We start from the raw sequence: 19,359 nt of genomic DNA, 5'->3' as shown, positions 1-19,359 counted from the left end.
TGCCGTTGGAGTAGTTGTTCGCACGTGAAAAAAGAGCGATCGACGTCTCGTGGCTTCAATTCATACGGCACCCAATGTCCTATCTTTCGGATAATTCCCATTGCTTTTAAACGATCGAATATAGAATAGTTCTCGTTGCGTTTCTGACGGATCTTGATCGAGTAAAGCCTCCAATTCTTCACCTTCAAACTTTTTTGGCGGTACGAAACGTTATTCGTCGTCCAAGTCAAAATTACCACTTTTAAACCGTGCAAACCACGTCTGACACGTTCGCTCAGTTGGAGCATGGTCACCATAAACTTCCACCAAAATGTGATAACTTTCCGCAGCTTTTTTCTTCATATTGAAGTAATGAAGTAACACTCCCCTCAAAAACACTCTCGTTGGTACGAAAATCGACATATTCGAAGTGGCAAAAAATATGTTGTATACGCTTCAACTTTTTGACATATACTGAAAAAGACGCGCAATGACAGTAGCTTTGGATCGAATGTCTGGAAATATGATTCACTGGAATAATGATCAATTTACGCCATCTGTTGTAAAACCGAAGAAACTTACCGGTACACATAATAGAAAGTTTTAGTGGTGTGGAATCAGCCGTGATTTTTGTAGAATTAACTAAAGATGTTTGAGTTATTTGAGCATGAGAATAACGAGCAAGCATCGTAAGCCTTATTTATCTCTGTGATGCTATGGCTAAGACGGTAACGGTACCAGTTGACATACACACTATCGAACCTCCAAAGAGATGTTGAACTTTCGCTTGCAAAACTGGTTAATATTTAAAAATCGGGTTTTACGCTTAGACCATGAGAGCAAGTTGCCATCGGGCGGAGCCTAAATTGCAATGTTTTCTCTTCTCCACAGATGCACCTGGTTCTTAGTAGTGTAATTCGATTGTGCTTGGCTGCTGAATTAGCTTGAACTAGTCGATAATTAATATGAGAGACATCAAAATCTGTTTGCCGTAGGTAAAAAATACAGGCGAACAGAAGTATGAAATTTTAATAATGGTTGCGTTGTTGTGACACCGTTTCGAGGAGACAGAGAGCCATCTATTCACTCGTGGCCCTCTCTCTCTCTTTGCAATTTTTGTAAAAATTTTGAATGTAATTCTATTTTATTCATGTAAGCAGCCATTTAGAATATTGTTAAGCGGACGCGTATTCATTTACTCCTCCTTGTTCTTCCATGGTTTCCGGAATAAAATAGTTGCTAATTATATTGGAAAGAAAAAAGACGGGTGGGTAATGTCGGGGACATAACCGGAGTGACGTAGGACTATACAAAGGGGACAGCTTTTGCTACATATATATTTTAAATATATTGTTTTATTTTCTTCTGCTACGTGAATACCTACCTATCTACCTGAAAAATGGATTAGTTTACTGTTTACTCTTCATGAACATGTTGCGGGTTCTGAAAAGAACCTTTGGTGTTGTGTTTTTGCGTTTTTTTTACAAACTTTCTCAATTTTTTCTCGCTGTCTTATACTTAATTCTTGATTTTTTTCCGAAGGCTTTGTACTTATTAAATGTTCAACGCCGGGCATCTTTCGACGTATGCACATATCGTACAATCAAAATGATGGCTGTGATAGGGAATGCATAGGTGGTCATCAGCTCATTCACTATCATATATTTCACTATTGAGCACATTACCGTACCTTAAACTGTTTCCGTGTTTCGGAGACGAATGAATTGTAAGATTTGTAGTTTCCGCAAACAAAGTAAATAAAAATGAAAAAGAACTGAGGTTTTGGAGACGAACTCTACGATCTGTCGAGAAATAAACGAGCTATAAGCGTTCTGAAAAACCAACAGTAAATACATGGACGAATGACCTTCGGATTAAAGCCCTTTAAAATAAGAACAGAGCAGCAGGAAATACATAGAGGCGAATGAACTGCAAAGTTCAAAGCCTCTTAAAAACAAAGAAAGAAGAATAAGGAAATACATAGCTCATCATGTTGCTCCTTAGTTATTTTTCTATACAATGCAGATGTAACGTCATTCATTTTTCTGCTTCCATTTTGCGATTGCGTTTGCCACTCGCTGAAACTAGTTGTTGCCACCGAACCGAATGTGCTCTGTTCTGTTCGGTTTTGCGGGTTTTTTTTTATTGTTGTGAGCAGCTTTGCAAGCCAACTCGAGCACTCCGGCGGCCGAAATTCTATAACCGCTATTAGGTATACTGGTGCTCCGTCACCAATCCGTTGATGCGATGTGATGTGAAACGATGCCACACAACCACACTGATTTACGGTTTGAAAGAGAATGATATATTTTTCAGCGGATCCGCGCCTTTTGTACTCTAGCGGTTGTCTCACAGGATAGAGACAAATCAGCAGACTAAGCCAAAGGGGCGAGTCCAACGAGACTAACGAAAGAGCGTTAAAAGGCAGCGATAGAGGCGAATGAACTGAAAAGTTTAAACCCTCTTAAAGCCAAAAAGAAGAAGAAGAAAAGGCAGCGATGGCAAAAAAATACATTCATTACGATTTGTTCGCTCGTTGGATTCACATGCAGGCTAAAAAGGGTCCTTTTCAGGATCACAAAATTATCTTTAATCTAAAGAGTTTATTGTTTTGTTATCACTCGATATCCCCATCTTGTTCGACTAAACCTTCCTGTTTAGCGATTGCGTTTGCCACTCGCCACAGCTTTCACAGTTGGAAAATTTCTTCCCATCCAGCTTGTGACATGTTGTACAGTAAATTACATTTAATGCGACGTGCCGAAACACCACTCAGTGACGCATTGGAGGCGATTTTAACCTGTAATTGAACATTTGCGATGACAGTGGTACAGTGTCGACTTTCGATGTGGGGTCATAATTTGGACCTCGAACTTTATGTTTACAAAAATGTCCAACTAAATATGTCGCATTACAGGTCCGTCCATTTAGCTGAATGTCGAGCTAAATGTAAATTACTGTACTTTCAATCTAGAGGCAATTTAAAAATTAATGAATATTGAATAATCGGGAAAGTCCCCAACCATAAATAAGCTCAGAACAACTGCCAAATTCACATACTCATCATATACTGGCAAACAAATTATGAAAAAATCAATTTGTGTTTTATTATTATTTTGGATATTATTTTAGAAAGCATTGAACTGTATTTCGTAAACTCTTTTTTGAAAGGTTTAATGGCCCTGATAAGCGCCGTGTTTTATGGAATTTTAGAAAACTTAGTACTCGTGGTTTTGAAAAAAAAACCATTTCGAACGCCCTTGATGCCGCCTTTTTCTGGATTTGCCACCAAAGAACAAACTTTTTTCTTCTGCTACCTGATGCCGTTTTGCGATTGCGTTTGCCACTCGCTGCAACTGCCTGTTGTTGTCTTGATGTCCACCGAACCGAATGTGTTCTGTTCTGGATGCGGGTTTTCTTATCGTCGCGAGCAGCTTTACCAGCCAACTCGATCACTTCGACGGCCGAAACTATATAACGTCGGCTAGGTGGACTGGTGCACTGGTACTAACGCGCTCGGCCTAGCTACCCTTGCGGGGAACTCCAGATCAACACGGTTCGAGCGGGATTTTGCCTTTCCCTTCACTTTTCCTCCTTTGCCATGTCCAGACATGGCTGCTTGGGTTGGTTTGTTGAAGTGTTTTGATGCGAACCGATGTGGTGTACGGTTTGAATGAGAATGATCGTTACGGCAGCGGAGCGGGGATTTTTAAGCTGACTGGCTGGCTCGAGAATTACGCATGTGTGAGACAGCGACCAATGTTTCGTTCATTTTTTTCTTTTTCCTTTCCAATGGTGCTTCATTCTATTTCGCTGCTGCTCTGGTTGCCCGTTTTGGTCGGTACGATTTGAGGAGCACAAAATGGACCAATCAAAAATGGGCACATAGTGCATTTTGACAATGCTTGATATTTCACAATTATTCAATTATTTATCTCAAGAAAAATGAAATGTTATTCGTTATGATAGATGCGTAGATATATTTCCTATCAATTGATGCAAAAACCTTTACGATCTGTTGAGAAATGCTCGAGTTATAAGCGTTCCAAATCTTGCATTTTTTCCTACTTGTTCAGTGCCTAGATTTCCATTTCACCCCCTATATCTTCCGGTTAGACGTAGTCCTACGTCAAAAATGCTCAAAACATTTCAAAATTGGTCGAAGGAATGGTATGCTTAAATTATTGATGTTCTCCGAGGAAACTCAAAGTACGATTATAAAGGTATGCGGTCTACAAAAAAAAACAATAAAATATATTTCATTCGAAGCGAAAACAACAAATGGCGATAACAAACATTCAAATCACCCGCACAAATCTGATAACAATCAAGAAGCAATATTCCCCTGGCCCAGAGCAATGGTCATAAGCAGAAGCATGATTTCACGACAAAACACCTAATTGACTCGTAATTGTTTTGAGCAGCTACATAAACTTTCTCGTTACAGCTTTCTTGCTGGGAGTAAAATTTTCCGACTCGTCGCTATCATCGTCAGCGCGGGTACCAAGGGCCTGCGATGGGTAAGGGAGACGAGAGGACGAGGTTTCTCAATTTTGGGCATTACTTGGCATAAAATGGAATTTTCGCCGCTCCGAATGCTCCCGAGTGGCTTGTCCTATGTATCATCAACTGTTTTCAATTTTCGACAACAATTTTCCTCCCGGTCATTGGTATTTTCGGCGGCGCGCTTGATGGAGCCATTCCACCAAGCGCGGTCGAATTAGGGCAAACTGCCGCTGCCGCCGAGGAGCGTTTGTTGTGCTTTTCTCGGAAAGCGCGCACCGAGTGGTGCTGATGGTTTTACGGAAGAAGTTTCTCGAGTGTTTGGCCTGCTCCTGCCAGCTTCAGCTTGTGGCGGGATTGTGGGTGGCACTGACTTCAGAATGCTCGCACGCTGCCCTACGGGTGGGTAGTGTGTACCAAAGTTACTTCAACTAGTTTTAATAATTACTGTTTGTTGGCGGATTTTCAGCGGCACGCTCTTAATTAGATAACTTTCGATGAATGGGTTGGTTTATTTGAGACAGGTCACACAGGGGAACTATGACGAGATTTGCGAATGTAATATTGGCACCATGAGTAAAAATGCGTATAAATTATAAATTAATCGATAAATGTCTCAAGCGGTTCTATTTTGGTATATGAAAAATATGTTTTGTATTTTGTTTGATTGATACAAAAAGGATTGTAGAAGAAAAATGACTCACAACTTTGAATTAATGTTCACTATGTTCATTGGAATAGTACATCAGAAAACTGCTCCTAGAAAAACTAGATCATTTAATAACATAACGAAAGTTTATACTTTCTCCGTTAATTACGGTATAATTCCTTTTCATCTCCAGTGTTCCCAAACGCTCACAAAAACTACGCCAAATCGGAACATCATCCTGAAGAGGACCGAAAAACCGAGAAAAAATATGCATATACTATACATTGTCCGAGGACATCATCACATCACAAGTCTATTGTATCCAACAATCGACCCCCCGAGGGGAAACGATTACTCCGCCTTCATGGGGCCGGGGCCTGTGGCAAAACACGAGCTTAGCAATGTCGGGTGGAAGCATTAAAAGACAATGAAAATGGGTATCATAAAGCAATTATAACATCAACTTTACTCTAATGCCTCTGGCTCTCGCTTTGAACTCGGGCTTTGACAGAACGAGCCTTCGCTTCTAGCTCAATCATCTCATCTCAACTCATCTTATTTTTTTTTGTTCCTATCTCAGGAGAGCAAGGAAGGAATGAAGGTTGTGGGTCACGCTCCAACAACGGCCTGGATTCGAGCAGCTCCCAAACCGAAACCTCAATCTGGTTAAGGAATTTAAAGTATTTTTACAAGTCCATATAATGGGGTGGTGTTGTACGGGGAAAAAGCTTATAATGGAATCGCTTTTCTGCATTTTCTCCGCTTCGACACACTTGCTCATTCACCCTCTCTGTGCTGCCTCCTGGAATGTGCCTTGAGTGTCGGTGTGTATGCTCCTCGTGGAGGAGAAGAACTAAGCATACAAATAATGGCTATCAGAGGAAAAGTTTCATATCCTTTGCCCAGGCCATTTTTGCTACGATGCTGCCTGATACCGCTTATCCGAACATGTTTTTCCTGTCAGGGATGAAGTGCTATGAAAGCGAAATGGTTTCCAAACAATGTTGTAACTTGAAACTACTTGGGTGTGAGGACTGTGTCTAGTTATGTTCAAATGTACTCTCGATGTTTGTCGAATCATATATATGGGATTTGAATCTCCATTGCATTATTCAGCAATTCCTCCTCTCGAAGGACATCTCATTCAGTTCAGGGAGTCATTCAACTCGAGGGAAAGTCAGAAATCACTACACTACGTTATGGTCGAACAGTCAACTCGGAACCAGAATCAATAGAAATTGGTTCGAGTACTAATCCTTAGTGAAAATTATATGAACATATTTCCGTATAGTACTGTGGGAAAATCTTTGATCAAATTGTACTTTTAGGGTCAATTCACTTGGAATCCTTCAAGTTTTCGGCCGCAGGGGAAGCGTTTATCGCATGGAACAATCTTCCAATAAGATTTAGGAATAGTCAATGAAATGTGATGGGTATGATAATAATGAAGAAGTAATAATAAAAACAGATTAATTAGGAGAGAACATTTTTAGCATAGCATATGTAGAATGCAAAAAAAACAAACAAAAGAAAAATGCTCTGCAATTTATTAATTTTATGAATAAAAAAAGATAGAGACTACAAAATATTGAACAAAAAGAATTTTCTGAAAAAGTTCTACGATCAACATTTAACGTTGAATCTGTAGTTCAAACGTTCTTTATATTTCTGGAATCATGAAACTGGAAATGCATTAATTTGAGTGTCTTTAAAAGAGGTTGCTGTCTTTTCTGGGGCATCATGAAATTGATTGCTTTTTTCAACATTTTGGTTTTTCTTTCAGCAGTAGTTCTATTGCAGCAATCTATTCTAACTATCCGACTTCCAGCATGTCTATGTTATCAAAGTACAGGCAAACCTGTTTTCATGTGAGGAATAGGGACCGCACAAAAAAAAATCATACTAAACTTCATCAGTAGCTTAAAAAATCATTTTCGTTAAACAATTTGAAAAAACCTTTTTTTATGCGGTGAGTAGAGACCTCATAAAATAAAAAAAAGTTTCCTCAAGAAAATACCTCAAATCATAATGATTCCATTCGTGATCAATGATCTTTTTTTCCTTCTATAAGTTGAGACATGTTGCCTCTTCGTTCTATTATGCGATTTCTTTTACAAAATCGCACAAAAACAGGTTTTACTGCATAAATAAAAACGATTTTTCAAAACCACAATATTTTGCATTAATTCCCATTGAAAAATCATCACTCAGTAATGAACTTACACCCAAAATTGATTTTTGACTCATGTTTTGTCATCCCGATTTATGACATTAAATGATACATAACATAACTGAAAATGTCATGACTCACAAATGCTGGTAAGCATTTGTATAATATACATGGTACAGCAATATAAGATTAATACGAGCGAGTGAAACAAAAGACAAATAAGCTTTCCGCATATTACCACATACACGGCCCGGACCGAGATAGATATTGTTCTCCTTCATGCGCTTCTTTTTTACTCTTCACCTCTCAACTTCATTTATAATCAGGTGCAATATTGGCACATATTTGCTGAACAACTGCTGAAGCATCATTAGCCATGTGGATAACGTGGTCGTGTTAAATAGCTTTGCATTCCAGCCGGCCTTGGTTCGATCCCCATTGACGTCGTATGAACTTTTTTTTTGACACCATCCCAAATGAAATGAGAGAAGAAAACAGAAAGAGATGTCTGCACGCATACATACAAACCATTTTTAAGCTTTCAAAATAGCTTAGCATTATTTAGCATTATTAAATAGCATTATTTGCGCATTTGACCCTCCAGCACACTAAATGGCATCATTTCTGCCAAAGATGAAATGTTTTCTGCCAACGCTAGTTTGGGTGTACTTCATTTAAGGTAGGGTCACAATTTATCACGCTGGTTCAATATTCTGTTGCTTTTTTCACGCTCAACACATTGTCTTTCCACGCACCTTCCGCTTTACGTTCAATCGATTCATTTTTCATAAATTTGTTCGACAATTTTTTTTCGAGATAACAATAAATACCGACGTTTCGTGCAGTTATAGGACATTTGGTATCAAACACTTTTTTGAGAACCCCGATTTCCGGTGATTTTTCGGTTTTCAAAAAAACTCAAATTTTAACCTTTGCGACATTGGTAAATGAAGTCGGATTGAGCTAATATTTCGCATTAGGTATTTTATCGAATGAATCAATAATTCACACCAATTTCTGAATGAAAATCGAGATAAATATGCTTATTAGCACCCAAAAACCATACGTTTTGCTTTGAATTCCGAAAAAAAGTCCCAGAGTATCGGTTTTTGACAAAAAAATATTTCGAAATGACAGTAGATCTTGACGTTTCATGCAATTTTAAGATATATGGCATCAAAAAAAATTTTTTTTGAAGACTCTGATTTCCTTTGCCTTCCCCTTGGACGACTTTTCGATTTTCAAAAAAACTCAAACTTTGACCTCTTTGCGCCATTCTCCCTTAACCCTTAGAGTACGGAGTGGGGGACCTAAGGTTCCCCAAGATTAATTTTTCTTTAATAACTTCGTAAACAATTTCTTTCTCTCTTTTTCCCTTTAGGTAGTCGAGTTTTGTTTTAAATCTTGTATAACTATATTAAAATAATAAAAATGATTTAATTGAATTTCAATTTACATAATAAAAATAACAAAATAATATCAATATATTAAAAATAAGTACTGTAAATTTAATTGAATAATCCTTTTTTAATTTACTGACAGAATTTGTAATATTAATATGCCAACTTAAAAACAAAACAAAACAAATTTTGTGTGGGGTACTTTAGTTACCCCACTCCGTCATTTACGTTATAAAATAGACTCCGTACTCTAAGGGTTTCAGGCAGTATTCTAGTCTAGAAATTTGAAAAAAACAAATTTTTTTCTTCATATTTATGATGTTTAGCCATTCAAGAATATACCCTAGAACGGACTTTTCGAAAATCCCATTATTTACCGAGTTATAGCCATTTCAGCGATGCGGTCTCCAATATATTAGGTTGGGGAAAAAGTTATCCATTATTTTCTCGTGTGCTGGCGTTCTGGTGTTCAATATCTCGCGTAATATCGATTATTCAATTTCAAGTTTATGCTCGTTGTAAAGGCTGCATTTCACATTTAAAAAAATCTTTTATTGTTTTTTGTTTATTCCATACAGTTGTGAGCTACAGGGTGTTAACAATGGAGGTCAACAAAGAGAAAATTCGGTACATTTTACACTTTTTATTTTATAAATGCGAAAATGCAACCAGGCCGCTGAAATTGTGATTGATTCTTATGGTGCCGATACTGCAACAGTAAAATACGTGCAATTTAATTTATTTTCGAAAACAAAAATTTTTTAGTAGTTTTTTAATTTTTTTTTCAGTGCAATACACTAAATTATGATCTTTACTATCAACAAATGGACCATTTGAAGCTGGCGATTGACCAGAAAAGTTCAGAAATGATCAACAGAAGTGGTGTTGTGTTCCATCAAGACAACGCAAGGCCACACAATTCCGAAAGCTTGATTGGGATGTTTTAATGCATCCACCATATAGTTCGGACCTGGCACCAAAAAATTGTTACCTTTTTCTCGCATTGGAAAATTTCTAGAGTGATGAGAAATTGGGATCAAGAGAAGATTGTAAAAATCTATTGCTATGGTTTTTCACTAATAAGAACCAAGACCTTTATGATAGAGACATTATGATCCGGATAATCCGAAGCATATGAGAATACTTTTGAATTTCGCCCAAAAATAATGTATTATTTTTTCCCTAACCTAATAGTACGGCTATAACAATTAACTTCAAACGCGTTTTCTCGAAACTAGTTGTTTCAATCTGGCGTACACGATATCTCAAGTTCTACAGAACCGATTTATGTTTATATGAATACAATCTGTATGCATTTGGCTATCGCATGAACCAATAAAACAGCATTTTTCTCTTCAAATGGGCGCTATTTTTTCAAAAAATAGAATTTTGATTTGTCCGAGGTTCATGCGATAGCGGCATCTTTACTGCTTCAGAATCTTCGATTTTTTTGTTGGGAGTTCATATGTGATAAACGAAGTGAACCATTCCTGACCAAAGGCAACGGTGACATAGAAAGCTGGACGCACTGTTTACTTTACTACTGTACTTCTAGTGATCGAATCTCGAATGTTTTGACATTAGTTTGTGTCGAAAGGTTTTTTTTCAGTGCTAAAAAGTCACGGTCACGATTCATTTTGTTTTAAAGAAGTTATACTTGATGGAAACCGCGGACCGAAATTTAATTTTGAACACCCACTTCGAGTCGTTAAAATTGGCTAAAACGACTGTTCTTAAATATTTCTGTGAGCAGCAGACTATCAATCGGCAGAATCATAGCGAGCATCGTAGTGGAGTTTGGGAGCGAAAGCGACATTTAAAGGTATTGGGAACCATTAGAGCAAACCCAGGTTGCTAGTTGCCAAAAGACGTGCCAGTAAGTTGTATAATGAGGTTCTTACGAAGTACGAAGAATGTTGCCTTCATGGACGATGAAATTTACGTAAAGATAGATTATATATCTCGGACAAAATTTCAATAAATCTACTAATCGAGGTGATGTGCTAGCAAGTTCAAATTCGTTTTTGTCCATAAATTCGTCAGAAAACTATCCTCAGTTGAATACGACTTTGCGAGCCCTGAGGAGGAGTGCCTGAAAAAACGTGTTCTTCCGTAAGCTTACAATGGACATGTGAAGTCTTGGCCTGATTTGCTCAGCTGGCAATACAGCCAAGAAGTACTACAGCGGTATCGCGATAACAGGGTAGATTTCTTCGGAAATGACATCAATCCATCCAACTGCCCTCAATTACGCCCAATTGAGAAAAATTGGGCAATTGTCAAAGGGAAGTTGAAAGAAAGTAAAAAGGTGGCTCGGGATGCGACAGAGATGAAGAGATAGTGGAAAAAAATGGCCGCTCAGGTTGGAGTGTCCAAAATATGATGAGTGGTATTCGAAGAGAAGATCAAGATTTCATCAAAACCAAATCGGAATATTTTTTTCGCTATTTGTCCTTTGAATTCCAAGAAATTAGTTTCATTTTAAGTACTCAACTTTTTTTCACTAACATGACTTCGAGTGAGATCCGTTTTTTTGTATCGATATATTAAATAACCCAAACTTTACCAAACTGAGCACCTCCAAAAACGGCTTTTGCCGTTTCGATTGCGTTTTTGAGATAGCGCAATCGAAAAACCGTTGTTTCGGCCTGATTGGCTCCATGCCACTACTTCAAAACCGCGTAGGTGTAGTATGCTGCTAATTCTTTGAATTATAGCCGATTTACCAATCAATCCAAAGTGTCGCAACAATTATCGACTCACCCTTTATAGTAAATTAAATTTGAGTTTATTTGGGTTTATTTCGTAGAACTACGGATAAAACGATGTGGCTAAACCAATGCATCAATTTCACATTGGTTTAGTTAGAATATTGAATAACTACACGATTAGAAATACCCAATTGTCATCCAAAATTCAAATTTTTGCAATCTAATTTTACCATCACAACTAACAACTGTTACCCTGTTGTTCTCTACACCACGAAAGAAAGAAGGACTAAAAAACCTTCCTCCTTCCATCGGCTAGAGATGATAACATGCTAAGTAAAAAAACAAACTGTTGAAACATGAAAAAATGAATTCATTTACCCTCTGCCAACGTCTGGCCACGGTCAGTGCGGGAAACCGTACCACTCACTTTTCCTTCCGACCGACGTGTGTACATTGTGATTCAAACATGTACAAATTGTGGTGAGAGGCAAGAACTCTGGAACATAAATTCATTGTGGTTTTTCTGACACTCCAGTCGGGTGTTCCTTCTTACTCCCGTCCCAACGGGTGGCGGGACGTTTCAGAACCGGGTTACCCCCTCCGGCCTCCGGGCCCCCTTCGGGAGTTAAAAATTAGATTAATAAGCGAGTGAGATTGAAAGTTTTTGGGGAGCAGAATCTCGTTGAGCCACAAGAGAGGCGGAACGTTGGAAGGTGGAGAGGGGAGTTAAATATCCCGGTTTTTGGTTTCGGCATTTTGAGCGGAGCCTGAGTGTGTGTGAAGAAAGCTCGATTTTTTCACATACATTGGTGATTTATAGCGGGCGGAATTTATCGTACAGTTTTGTCGGATTTCGGCGTGCCGTTTGTCTTCTTCCCGGAACCGTGTGCTGGTGGGTGGGGGAGGACTGGAGTCGTGTATTTTGTGAAATAGGGCGTCATACCGGGTATCAACGAGGAAAAAATGCGACCCGGCTAAAGGTGAAAACCGGGGCAAACTTCGCAAAGATTTACTGCGCGCGTAAGATTTCCTGCTGATTGATGCATTGATGTAGAATTAGTGGAAGGAGATTTGCTGTACGGAGAAAGTGGAAGTATACAACGAAAAATAAGAACATACACCCTGATAAAGCACAAATTATTCATCGGGGCATTTCGAGTTGCCGTATGGGCTGCGAAATTTTTGAAGCTATATTTTATTGGTGCGTAAACAGGGAAATTCCGGTGTATTAAAATCGTTTTTTTCATAATATGGACAATCAGAGCCGTCACATAGCACTGGAGATGTTGTTTGCTGATGTACTTTTATTTATGACATCGCTGACAATATCAGTGTCATTTATCATCAAGTGGTTTACAGAGAAAAATTAAAATGTGGGTTCATTTTGAACTTACATTGTTAACTCACCTTAACTTGCACACCCGTTAATGGGAAAATTTGCATCGCCGGGTTCTCTTTCGGCGTGTATCGGTAGAACTCTCGTCGTCCTTTATACCATTTGACCGAGTAAAGATTCTCGCCATCCATGTCGTAGTGGCAGTATAGCATTGCGTTGTCCCCCCGCCGGACAGCTTGGGGTACTGTGGCCTGAACGTCTCTTAGTGCATCTGTCACTGAAAAAAACAAGAATTGAAAAAAAATCAATGCAAATTGAAAGTGGAAGGAAAGTGAAATTTAACCAAAGAGAAAATTGCTTCCCCACACTTCTTTGAATACCCAATTAGCTGATTGTGTGACACCTGACGATTTTATTTTTACCATCTGACGACAACTTGCTAACAACAGCTGAGAATCTGTCGGTGATTCCCCCGATTAATCTTCGAAGCCGCCAGTGCACGAAGAAACTCATTAAATTTTTAATTAAATCACATCGCTCAGTCCGCGCGATGGTGTCCTAATGTAATCAGCGTTTTAACCATCGTCTCGAAAGTAAACGAAGGACAGCACAGGCAAACCAAAAACCGCATGATTAATCAATGGCTGAAGTACCCTTCCAAAAAATTGAAAAGTTTGCAGATATTTGGGACATTCTTCCCCCCTGGAAGTGGCGGACGTCTGCAAGTTTTGACAGCTTTTCCCCCAGTGACAGCTGGTAGCCATTCGAACAAACACAGCACAAAAGATAAAAATTATATCTTGTTTCAGCGATATTGATGAATGATGTCCTGATAGAGGTCGCCCGGGGAAAGTTGATGAAATTACCGCGTTCAGTTTTACGGAAATTCACGCCCAGTGGGATTTTGTTAAGCAAAGATGTTCTTGGTTGAGGGATTGTGGTTTCTGTTGAACAGGTGTCTCGATCAAAATTTGAAGATCGAGAAAATTATGATTGAAACCTATTGAAAGTACACTGTTTCACTTCAGATTGTCAATTTGTTCATTAATGTCAATACAACCTCCGAAGTTTTAGCGTAGCTTGATAATACTCATCCATGTTTTATATTAATAAAAAAGGAACCACAAACGCATATTGTATGGAACGTGGTGTGGTTCCTTCTTTTGTCTGTCGAGACTATTCAGAAGAAGCGGTAGTTATGCAAATGAGATGTCGTCTCGCAGTCATACGCAGCATAAAAATATGTGTGCAACTGTCTGTTTACTCATTCAAAAAGTCAAACTGTGGCTTTCATAAGGAAGCCTTTAACACAGAGAAGAAAAGAAAAACCCGAAGCAAAGGGTGTTTCCATCGGGATAAAATGACAGGATAAGAAAAAGGGGGGAACGGCACACCGCAGCGACAAACTCATCAGGAGACACCGTAGTACACGGTTGGCCAGCAACGCTGTCGACTGCCGTCGAGGCTGTAAGGCACACTTCCAATTGTTGCTTCTGTGCTCGCAGGATGCTCTTTTATCCAACGAGCCCATCCCGGTACGATGAAAGGGTTTATGGTTGTGGGAATGGTTGTAGGAATAGTGTTGTATTTGCGTTATATGATGTTGCTTTGCGGTGAGTAAGTTCACGGGAAGTTCTTAATTACACTTGTTTTATTATAAGAAGATATTAGTATTTATAAAAAATTAATCAGATAAATCCTGTACCTTGAATTTTATCCAAAAACTCCTTTATGTAAAGTGCGTAAGTGTGCTGTATTACTTACGCACTGTCCACAAAAGATACTTTGCATTCTAAAGAACTAGTGAAAGAATTTCAATAGTACATATATGAATTATAAACATTTAATTCAGATTATAAACATCACCCCTTCAATATCATCATTTTAGAAGTAAAAAGCTGTCAATAATAAGCACTAGTCATAGAATTCATGGGATTAGGTTTCAAAACTTGATTTTTTCTTTTAGATTTCAAGAGGCTTTTGTCTCAAATTCATTATGATTAAAAGCAATTTCATGGAAAAAGGAACCACTGGAAAAAATGCTCAGACTTTCTCAAAAATTGCACATTAATTACTTTTCAAAGAAATTCAAACGCGTATTTTCTTTTTCACCCATAAGGTACAAAAATTAAGAATAAGGAGGGTCTAAAAAAATGTTTTTCCAAATGTCCATTTTTTGGAAAATCGTAGCTACTGAACCGTTTTCTAAGCGCAAATCAAAGGTATTTCATCAGACCTTACAGAAAAAAAATTGTGAAATGTTATTTACAGTGGAATCCATTTATAATGACATCGAAGGGAGATCATCATAAGGGGACGTCATACAAAGCATTTTGCGAAAAACCCGTTTTTCTGTAAATATGAACCTAGACATGTAATAAAGTCATTATATCCGACCTTTTTACAAATAATTTTATTTAACTACGTTGTATAACTACGTAATAACATGCGGTAGGTCGATATAAGCGGAGTCATAATAAATGGATGCTACTGTATTTTCAAATGAAAACTTCAAAAATGTTTGTTTTTTTTTCATTATTTTTGAGATGCCGGACGAAAAGCAATCTCAACCTTTCAAAATTTCGAAAGTGTATTCTTTTCTCTTCAAACCACTGTATATTCATATTAATAAAATCGTCACCCCGTCACCAAGATATGGTTGGCACCTTCCCCGTTTTAATTGAATATTTTTTTCGATATCAAAACCATATAAAATATAATGTTTACTCTATTCTTTTTAATAATTAATATTTCACATGGTTTCTATTACTGTTTCATACGAAACCCACGTTATATGACGCCTGGCATGTGCTATTGTTGCTAGGTTCGTCTTGAAAAAAATTTGGCTAGATCATGTAAAATTTGTATATAAACAAAGTTTGACCTTCATTTCATAATTTATCCGCAAGTTGGGCCCCGCAAGAAACACATTCGCATAGCTTTGGAGGACAAACGTGTTAAACCAATGGAGACGCATGCGAGTTTAAAGGCAAAACGTAAAACAATAGTTTAAAAAATATATCTCAATGATAAAAAATATAAAAAGTGTTTATGGAATATGAATATTTTCCGTTAAAAAATATGAATTTTCGATAAAAAATATTGAAAAGCTAGGCACTATTCATACACTCGAAAAAAAATTAGAGAGTCACTTTACAACATCGAGATTTTTCGAACACTGTAACTTCGTGAAAAATCAACGTGAACATATGATGTTCACCATTCTAAAGGTTGAGGTAGCTAGTTTTAGAATAGTTTACGCTTATTTTTTATCTTGCTGTATGTAGGTGTAGTAGACAAAATAACAAGAAGAAAAAACAAATTTGTCTCTTCCTATTTCTCCAGAACCTTAGAGTAGTATATTTTTGCAAACTAAGCCGGTAGCATCTTATCAATTAATCTTATCAATCAGTTTTCATTTGATTCCTACAACGTTCCTGTAGGGTTTTTTTGAAATACGTTTTATTAAATGAAAAACTACTCTTTCGTCTTTGGTGATGAGTGATTCATCTTCTTCTTGAATGGCGTTAACGTTCCTTGTAGAACTTTTGCCGTCTCAACGGATGCATTAACTAGCGCCATTTATTAATACTTAGTTGAGATTTCTTGAGCCAAATAAATAATACGCCTTGAATGTATTCCAAGGGGCAAGCTCTAGAATACGCGTGACCACAGTGCAAGTCGAAGGAAATTTCTCAGACGAAAAATCCCCCGGCCAGAACGGGAATCGAACCCGAACACCCGGCATGATAATGTGAGACGCTAACCACTCGGCCATGGGTGCATGAGTAATTCAACTAGTAATGATCGCCCCACAAATCGAAAGGCTGTTTCAAAACTCTGATAAATTCTGTACAAAGCTCATTTGTAGCTTTGACGAAAAAAAATTATGGAAATTTTTTACATCGACCAAAGACTAAAGTTTAGTTTTTCCGTCTATCAAAAATATTTCTATAATAAAAAAGTCCTATAAGAACTTTAATCTTCAAAAGCTTTAAAAATAAGAATAAGACGATATTTTATTTCTTCTCATTTGCTACACCATAGCATTATAAAAATATGAGCATGAGACATTCTAAAACTAGAAACTATAAGATTTAAAATAATGTTCTACCTAAAAATAGACATTCTAGGTACCATATAATATTCTTACTGGAAAATGACTAACATTTTCCGAAAAATAATAAATATACGGGTTTCGAACCGTTTTTTTTCGGTTGATTCATATTCATTGAAATGCTGATAAAAGTTTTTTTTAATATAAATTAATAATCAGCAATTCCATGAGAAAAAAATTGGTGGCAAAAAGACGGGTGGGTAATGTCGGGGACATAACCGGAGTGACGTAGGACTATACAAAGGGGACAGCTTTTGTTAAATATATATTTTAAATATATTGTTTTATTTTCTTCTCCTACGTGAATACCTACCTATCTACCTGAAAAATGGATTAGTTTACTCTTTACTCTTTATGAATATGTTGATGGTTCTGAAAAGAACCTTTGGTGTTGTGTTTTTGTTATCATTCGATATTCCCATCTTGTTCGGTTAAACCTTTCTGTTTAGCTATTGCGTTTGCCACTCGCCACAGCTTTCACAGTTGGAAAATTTCTTCCCATCCAGCTTGTGACATGTTGTTCAGTAAATTACATTTAATGCGACGTGCCGGAGAAACACTTTGCCACTCACTGAAACTAATTGTTGCCTTGATGAGCGCCGAACCGAAGCTGCTCTGTTCTTGATGCGGGTTTTCTGATTGTCGTGAGCAGCTTTGCAAGCCAACTCGAGCACTCCGACGGTCGAAACTCTATAATCGCTGTTAGGTATACTGGTGCTCCGGCACCAATCCGTTCGGCCTAGTTACCCTTGCGGAGCAATCAGTGAATGCGACCAACAGGGAACTGGAGACCTGCACGGTTCGAGTGAGACTTTGCCTTTCCCTTAACTTGTCCTCCTTTGTTACGTCCACAATGCCGATGCCGTACAACCACACGGGTTTACGGTTTGAAAGAAAATAAGATATTTTTTTGGGGTCCGCGTGTTTTATACTCTAGCGGTACACAAATCGATTTTTCTTCATGAAAATAACACATAATCGATACGAGTTTGGGAGTTTGGGGTTGTTGAAAAGCTCCAAGTCTCTAGTTACTACAATAAGGTGTTGAAATTATTCAAATTTTTATGTTTTTAACGATTTTCCTTAAAGAGGAATTATGATCATGGTTTGACCACCTCTGATCATGGTTCGCCTAATTAAGTAAGAACAATAAGTGTTATGTATTGTCTCGCGTCGCGTCTTCTAAGTGTCTGATGGTTTATGGTTTATCCACAAAATGATCATGGTTTGTCCGGTTTTAGAAATCACAATCTTTGAATGGAAACATTCGAATTTTAAAGTAGATGTTGCATATATCATTGCTTGAGTTTACTGTCATCATAATTTAGGATTTCTTCAGAATATTGCCTTTTCAGGGGCATTTTAAAAGGATTACCCTCAAAACACTCAACACAGAGAAACTTTATTTCTGCTATGCGCGAAGGACACAATGAACAAACCGCAGCGCGCCAAGCGGTTGCCATAGAAATCATGTGGACAAAATAACATTATTGAATTGGACAACTCATGATCAGAATTGAGTTCATCAAAATGCGTTAAATTAATGGTTTAGCTATGCCAATCTGATACAAATGGTGTGCAAGCATGATGTTTACAATATTTGTAAGTGTTATAATCCAGAAAATAATCATCTGGTGATCGATTAAAAGTTAGCACGAATGAGGGGCGCATTGACACAAATAGAACTTTGACTCGGTACTCGGTACTTTGGGTGAATGTATCAACATTTCCATGGTGTATTATTCGGTTGTTTGAGGGCGGAATATTTCCTATCACTTTGCGGTTTTCGTGTTAATCGTGTTTTTGATTTTGACAACGCAAAGAAATGATTTAGTTCATTGTATTCTATTAAAAATACTTTTCAGTCGTAATTTTGTTCTATATAATTGTTATCGGTGTGCAAAGTGATGGATTCGTATGCGTCGTTGAAAAATTTTCAAAGTAAATTCGATGAGTATGAAGCAACGTATCTTGCTTCGTATGAGAAAGAACATGACGGAGAAGAGAATTCGGAAGAAATATGTTCGTAAAACTAAATGCCGGGACAACTGCGCAGGAAAAAAAATTGTTTTGTTACTATTTTAATAAACTTTTTGAATTAACCTTGTGAAAAAAACCATCTTACGGGCTGAACTTTCAACTTTTTTTCAGGGACCTTCAACTTTTTCAACTTTCAACTTTTTTTTAGGGACCTCGGATGGGTCTCAATCTTCTTAAGGGTTTTCTGGTACCGAAACGCGAAAAAAAATCAAAAAAGAAAAATTTACCCTAAGTCCCCTTTTTCCCGGACGATCACATATAGTGGATTTTGATTGACTCAGATTTTTGTGAAAAGCGGTAGTTTTGTTCCTTATCGCCAAATATTAGACCCGTATTTTTTTATTTTGTAATGTTGCCCATTTACATTTTAGGGTGGTCCGAAAAATATTTTTTCCCCTTTTTCCAAAAATCACTTTAAAAAAAAAATCTTTTGAACTTTTTGAGCCAATTAGCT

At 37.6% G+C, this 19,359-nt stretch overlaps 1 protein-coding gene across 2 annotated transcripts in view; it reads right to left on the bottom strand.

Annotated features, from left to right (window-relative positions):
* LOC129775208 (uncharacterized) overlaps positions 1–19,359 on the bottom strand; it is a 300,127-nt gene that overhangs the window by 44,657 nt on the left and 236,111 nt on the right. For both annotated transcript variants that reach the window (XM_055779603.1, XM_055779604.1), the window contains one exon: positions 12,820–13,025. In XM_055779603.1, the coding sequence (XP_055635578.1) occupies positions 12,820–13,025 (206 nt within the window). The remainder of the gene's footprint in view (positions 1–12,819; positions 13,026–19,359) is intronic.

Source organism: Toxorhynchites rutilus, chromosome 3, assembly GCF_029784135.1.
Source record: "Toxorhynchites rutilus septentrionalis strain SRP chromosome 3, ASM2978413v1, whole genome shotgun sequence".
Lineage (NCBI taxonomy): Eukaryota > Metazoa > Arthropoda > Insecta > Diptera > Culicidae > Toxorhynchites > Toxorhynchites rutilus.
Note: the sequence above shows the minus strand (reverse complement) of the source record. Positions and strands in the feature narration are given on the sequence as shown.